The sequence below is a fragment of the Coenobita brevimanus genome, chromosome 65 (genome assembly GCF_032717465.1).
Source record: "Coenobita brevimanus isolate Jiangsu-jjx chromosome 65, ASM3271746v2, whole genome shotgun sequence".
In the NCBI taxonomy this organism is placed as follows: Eukaryota; Metazoa; Arthropoda; class Malacostraca; order Decapoda; family Coenobitidae; genus Coenobita; species Coenobita brevimanus.
In genome coordinates this window covers 49,166,070-49,173,184 of record NC_137018.1, presented here as the reverse complement: position 1 = coordinate 49,173,184, position 7,115 = coordinate 49,166,070, and the positions used below count along the sequence as shown (strand labels likewise).

The 7,115-nt window shown below is 47.1% G+C and overlaps 1 protein-coding gene across 1 annotated transcript in view; it reads right to left on the bottom strand.

Moving 5' to 3' along the window:
• Window positions 1–4,316, bottom strand: part of LOC145405014 (uncharacterized) — a 50,792-nt gene extending 46,476 nt beyond the window's left edge. Inside the window, exons 1-4 of the mRNA XM_080276514.1 lie at window positions 3,459–4,316; window positions 825–2,840; window positions 312–479; window positions 1–248 (exon numbers count right to left, since the gene is read on the bottom strand). The exon at window positions 1–248 is cut by the window's left edge and continues 300 nt beyond it. Coding sequence (XP_080132640.1) covers window positions 1–248; window positions 312–479; window positions 825–2,840; window positions 3,459–4,316 — 3,290 coding nt within the window. The remainder of the gene's footprint in view (window positions 249–311; window positions 480–824; window positions 2,841–3,458) is intronic.
• Between the last annotated feature and the right edge of the window lie 2,799 nt (window positions 4,317–7,115).

Below are 7,115 nucleotides of genomic sequence, written 5' to 3'. Positions count from 1 at the left end.
TTGGGCTTGTCCTTGAGGGTAGGTGGTTTGGGGGTTATGACTGGCTTGGCCCCTGGGAGTCCCTTGAGGCAGGAGGTGGAAGCGTACAGGGCAGACTTTTGTATTCCCGCAGTGGGGGTTTGGACTTCTGCAGGTGCCTTGATGTCGCGAAGGAAGTCCGTTGTAGCAGGAACCATGACGTTGGAGGGACAACTATAAACCTCATCGAACATTCCTCTGGCAGGGGAGGAATGGAGGAAGGAGGAGTTCTGCTGGAAGGGTGAGGAGGATAAAGTTGAAGGGGAGGGAGTGGACGGCGACATGACCGAAGCAGATGACTGAGTGGAAATTATAACCGGAGTGCCAAAAGTTGACATCAAACTTGAATTGCTACCCTGTCTACTCGCCGGGGTCTTGGTCGACTCACTGCCGACTATCGACGAGAGCTCCGGACTTGACGATACACTGCTGAGTCGTTTAGGGTCTAAGGGTGCACCTGACTGGGATTTGGTTGTGGTATTTGATGTGGGTGAATTGGTTGTTGTTGTGGTGGACGGTTTGTTTGTGGCTGTTGTGGATGATTTTGTGGCTGTAACTGTGGTTGGCGATTTCGAACTTGTGGCTGGTGATTTTGTGATTGTGGTTGCTGTGGCAGGCGATTTTGTGGTGATTGTGGTGGGTGATTTCGTTGTTGTGGTTGTAGTGGTAGGTGATTTTGCGGTAGTTGTGGTTGTAGTGGTGGGTGATTTTGCGGTAGTTGTGGTTGTAGTGGTGGGTGATTTTGCGGTAGTTGTTGCTGTGGTTGTGGATTTTTGTAGGGTTGGTGATGGTGTTTTCCCACTCACTGCTTTCGCTGCTTCAGCTGCATTCGCCGTCACAGCTGTTTTGGCCAAGGATGAGGCTGCTGTTCTACTCCCTGCCGCGAACGTCGACTCCTTTATCAGCTGTCTGGTAGAAGTTGTCTCTTTTTTCACCGCCGTCGTCGTATCCCCTGCTTTCACTGGCGCCTGGTTATCTTTGCCTATCTGTGGGGAAGCTTGGGTGTCTGGGTGAAGCTTAGCAATTCCACCACTTTCACCCACACCCGCCTTATGTATGTCTGAGGCTGACGAGGAGGAGAAACTATTATCATATGAGTTCACTTGTTTCTCTGCCGATCCGGATCTAGTATTTTGGTCTCCACGAACGGCATTCTCGGATTTCTGGTTCTTCTGCTCCCAGGTGTCGTTTGTTAAAGATTTGCGAGGTATCGAGACGGGTAAGGGTTTGTGACTGTTCGAGGGTTTGGTCTCGGTGTTTCTGCCGGAGGTTTGGCTGGCTGGTTGTGGGGGGCTGGAAGTGAGAGGGACAGGTGTGGTAGTGGTGGAGGGTTTGGCAGGTGTGGTGGAGGATGATGATGCGGGTGTGGATTTAGCAGTGGGGACGATTGTGGTGGAAGGGTTTGTGGATGTGGTGGTGAGAAGTGTAGATTTGGCTGTGGATATGGTGGAAGATGGCGCAGGTGTGGTGGAGGGTGGCACTGGTGCGGTGGTGGTTGAGGGTTTAGTTACCTGGCTGTTCTCTCGCCCAGTCATCTCGCCTCTCACTTTTTTCTCGCCATCCTCCTGACTAGAGTCGCCTTTTGGGGTCACCATTTTCTTCCCTGCATCACCTGTTTCATTCAGCTCGGAAACACTGTTCACTGATGTCGTATTTGGATTGGAGACTTCATTTGCTGACTTTCCTTGCTTGAAGACATCAGCAGTGGGCGTTACATTAGGTTTTGGTGGTTCGTCTGCTTTCGTCAGCTTCTTGTGAATGAAACTCGCTTTTTGTTGCTTGCCCACTTCGTCAATGGAAGCAACCTTTTGCGGCTGACTATCAACACCAGCTGTGGTTTTCTGCTTGCTTGTATCAGTTTTAGGGGTGACTTTTTCGTTAACCATGTCGTCAATGGAGGTAACCTTCTGCTGCTTATAATCATCAATGGAACTTACCTTTTCCTTGCAGACGTCATCGATGGCTGTTACTTTTTGCTTACAGACATCATCAATATCTGTTATTTTTTGTTTACACACATCATCAATGGCTGTTACTTTCTGTTTACAGACATCGTCAATCGACGTGACCTTCCCTCCTGTCAGTGAATGACTGAGATGATGTCCCACCTCGACCTTCTCCACCATCTCCTCCTCGGGTGACACATACTTAGGTTTGATCCCCTTGAGAGGCACCTGTTCATCATCCTCCGGGACCCCTCCAATCCTCCCTCCAGCCTTCCCTCCTCCCTCTAATCTCCCTCCGGTCTTCCCCACCTCCCCCGGCCTCACCACCTCCCCGTTCTTCATAGGCAGGACCTGATTCACTCGTGGTTCTGTGCTGCCGGTACGAGCAATCAGGGGCTTTGTTGATACCAGTGGCGGGGACCTTTTTAGTTTCACCTTCCCCTCCTGTTTTCCCACTTCCGTCGTCGGCTTCTCCTGCTGCTGCTCCTTCTCTTCCTGTTCCTTCTTCGCTCTCTCGTTCCTCAGCTTGTTCTCCCTCCCCAGTCTCTCCAGCTCCTCTATCTCCGCTATAATCATCTTCCTCTTCGCCTCCAGTTCCTCCACAGAGGGCAGGATCTCGTCCTCTGGTATGTCCTTCTTCAGGTTGTCATTGTCGGAGTTGAAATCCGTGTTCTTCTTCGTCAGCTGCCTCAGAACTCGCTCGTCCGGGGTCAAATCAGACGGATCGTCATAGTCTTCATCGTCATCTTCGTCCTCGAATTCGTCTTCGTCGTCTGAATAATCCACGTCACCTCCATACCCAATTACTTCCTCCAGAGTGGCTCGGAAAGTTAGTCTGCAACCGGTCTTTTTCTGGCCCTTGGATTTGGCGGGTTTCTTGCACTCAGACGGTTTTTTGAGGATGCCCGGAGGCGTAGAAGGATGAGGAGGGAGGGGAGGGGTTGGGAAAAGGGAGGGGGGAGGCATGGTGGAGGGCGGAGGGGGAGGGGAGATACAAGGAGGAGAGGGAGGGGGAGGTGTGACTTCCTTCAAGGGAGGGGGAGGTGAGGCTTCCTTCAAAGGACAGGGAGGTGAGGCTTCTTTCAAAGGAGGGGGAGGTGAGGCTTCCTTCACGGGAGGGGGAGGTGAGGCTTCCTTCAAGGGACGGTGAGGTGAGGCTTCCTTCAAGGGAGGGGGAGGTGAGGCTTCCTTCAAGGGAGGGGGAGGTGAGGCTTCCTTCAAGGGAGGGGGAGGTGAGGCTTCCTTCCAGGTAGGGGGAGGTGACGCTTCCTTCCAGGTAGGGGGAGGTGAGGCTTCTTTCAAAGGAGGGGGAGGTGAGGCTTCCTTTAAGGGACGAGGAGGTGAGGCTTCCTTTAAGGGACGGGAAGGTGAGGCTTCCTTTAGGGGACGGGAAGGTGAGGCTTCCTTTAGGGGACGGGGGGGTGAGGCTTCCTTCCAGGTAGGGGGAGGTGAGGCTCCTTTCAAAGGAGGGGGAGGTGAGGCTTCCTTCAAGGCAGGGGCTGGTGTGGTTTCTTTCAGGGGAGTCAATTCAGTTTTCTCCCCTATACTTTCATGTTCCCTCAATTTCTTCTCCTCCTCTTCCTCTTCCTTATCACTCTTGATGGAAGCCGTGTCGCTGTTGGCCTGATACGACGAAGCAGACGACGGCGACGACAAGTGTGAGTTTGAGCTGTCATGACTGGCTTCGGATCCCAGGTCACTGCTCACATCTCCCTTCTCAAACTCCTCCTTCTCCTCGTTCCTCCGGCTCTCCCCATCATTCATATCCCTATCCTTATCACCCAGGAGCTGCGTTAGTATCCTAGCCTGGCTCTGCGTGGCGAAGGATGGCGTAGGAGTGGAAGGATTGGCGTCACTGCAGCTTTTCACCTGTCGCACTAACCTGGATGACCTTAACAAATCTGAGGAACCCAGGTCACTGAGTTTCAAGTTTTTCTCGTTTTCGTGGTTGACGAGACTCGAGGACATGCCCCTAATTAGTCCAGGGGAGGTGAGGGCCGAGGATGAGGTAGGTGATGAGTCGGACTTATCAATGACGAGCGACTTCCATGAGTTTTGCGGGTAATATCCCCTACGGTAGACTCTCTCGGCCACCCCAACGTACCTCTTGGATCCACCTCTGCCACTCAACCCCCCGTCTATCCCATTCCGAGACAGGTAGTGTTTCTCGCCATTTTCATCCGTACACCCCCCGTCCACCTGACCTATCCCTCCTCCGTCTATGCCTCCGGTGCCTCCCAGCCTGCCTCCTCCTCCTCCTCCGCCTCCATGCTCCTCCTGGCTCTTGAAGCAGTTAGAGCAGAGGTCTTTGCGCCAGGTGTTCTGCACGAAGGTTTGGCAGATGACAGACATGATGCAGGCTCACCCGGGCATGAAGAAGGGTAAAAGGAGAACGGATGGAAGGAATAAGTGAAAGAGAAATAGGAAGAAATAATAAAAGGACTGTGGGAGGAGAACTGAGACAGTGAGTAAGGAAGAGAGAGGATGAAATAAAAAAAAGGAATGGAAGGAAGGAAGGACTTGGTAGAAAAAAGACAATGGAATGAAAAAAAAAAAAAAAAAAGAGGGTGAAGGAAAAGATGAGAGGAAGAGAATGAAAAATGAGAAAGAGAGAGAGCAATGTTAAGTATCAAAAGGTAAAGTTAAAATGGGTGAAAAGAATGGAAAAATGGTTAAGAAAAAGGGATGGTGTGAAAGATGGATGAAAAGAAAAGATAAAAAGTGGACAAGAGATAAGATGAGGATTGGGAAATGATAAAAAAGATGACTGGATAAAAACAAGAAATGTGAGGTGGATGGAATGAAGAAGGAAGAGGACCTTAAAGAAAGAGGATGAACAGAAAAGGGAGAAGGAAGGGAGAAAATATAAGCTGAATGAAAAATATACTGGTTTTGAAAGGATGAAGAATTATGAAAGACTTAATGAATACAAAGACAAAAAATATGAGATGGAAGAAGACGAAAAAGAAAGAAAGAAGGGATCAAAGATTGAATGGACTGCCAAGAAAAAGACCTGGAGGAAGAATGAGGAAAGGAAGGAAGAGAAAATGGGGAGTAGGAAGACAGAAAAAGACGAAATAAGCAACAAAAGCAAGCGCGAGAGAAAGAGAGAAAGAAAAGGGAAAATAAGTGTGAGTAAAAGAGTGAAGTGTGAATTAAGTGATACTCATGGTCCTCCACTCAAGCGGTAACCTGCAGCTGTCCTAATGTGGTGAGTCAGTGCGCTCAGATCTGAAAAAAGAGAGGTATACATTAGCAAGAATTTAACACTCTAAGAACACTACACTACCTACTTAACACTACACTGCATTTCATTACATTTAACAGTGCATTTAACTACACTACACTGCACATTTAAATATACACTACAACTGGTACTACATTTAATACTAACAGACAAAGTGGATAAATTAACACACACTTAGAGACATAATTAAACAATGAAACAAACACAACCACAAAACAGATAATAAAACACTTACTGGTACTGTTATAAGAACACAGGCTAAACAAACATCACCATCATCAATCATTATCACCCATCATCAATCGCCATCGCCATCAACATCATGAGCAATTTATTTTTCCCCCTAAAGATGGCATAGGGTTGGATCCAGCAACAGAGTAAATGTGAAAGTGGGAGAACTATCAACATCATGCCCAGATTAGTAAGCCTGACGACCATCTACCCATCACTCAAGCCACCAGAATCATGGCTCCCCCTTATCGTCCTAACTTTTCTTTTTTTAATGGATGATGAGAGATAGGATGAAGAAAAAGACAAGAGAAAGTGTGAAAAGTGTAAGAACGATCAATATAATGCCCAAATTATAATTAATGGGCCATAAAATAATGAACCAGGCAATCATTTACACATCATACAAGACCCTGGGATCCTGACTCCACTATCCCAACCATAAACACATTTTTTGTTTTCTTCTTTACATATGCGCGTCACATACATCAGCCGGGGAGTCAATATGTCAAATGTCAAGATTAAAATGGAGGTGCCAAATACCCTATCATGTATATATTTCTCCGTATATAATTCACACTCTATGCTCTAACAACGCCTTACCCTCATCAACAGCATTCACACAATACATCTAAAAAATATGGAGATAAATACAAAACAGACCCTTGCCAACAATAAACAAATTAAAATATAAATAAAATACAAAAGAGAAAGGAGAAAAAGATATATAAAGCAAACAATTCAATATCAGGCTTAAGAAAAAACTATTAGACCTATACTGACAGGTTAAGAAAAAAAATTATGGACAGAGGGGCCACAACACAGATAAAACAACCAGACAGGGAAGTGGGAACGCGCGCACGCACGCACGCACACACACACACACACACACACACACACACACACACACACACACACACACACACAGGAGAGGAGAGAGGAGATGAGAGGATATGAGGTGAACTATGAGATGCAGGGAGAGGAGAAATGAGGCGAGGTGAAAAGAAGTGATGAGAAAGAAAAGAGGATAACTGCAATGGTCATCCTGATCCATAGTGAATAGCTACTGTCAATGGGCATAATTACACTCTACACGAATACTGAAAAAAAAGAGAAGTGAGGAGAGAAGAGGAGAGGAGAGGAGAAAGACAAAGGGTCAGCCAGCGATGGTGATGGGGAAAGAAATGGAGAGGAGAGGAGAGGAGAGGAGAGGAGAGGAGGTGAGAGACAGAAAGGTCAGCTAGTGGTGAAGTGGTGTTGGGGAGAAAGTGTACCAGCCCACACACAGGACCCACCACCTCCATCACCACAATCACAATACCACATCAAAAACATACATCAATCATTTTCCAGCAAAAAGCATATTGTAATAATATAAACACAGACGCAAACACGATTCAGCCTTCAGTTTGAGATATAGGGTCTCACTTCATTATACCGTACAAATATTTCCAAACATAAACATAGCGGTAGCAGCCATACATTTTAACAGTCTACCTATTAAAAAGAAAAAAAAAACATTAATCGAAATTTCATTAATGAAACTGATTATTTCCTCAAAATAGCCATTGAGTAATTTATTTCCGCAGCAAATACCTCAAATCATGACTCCTACCCACTAGTGACGTACAGCATAGTATAAACCGTGTCAAATAAAATTGTCCCACAAAAATCTG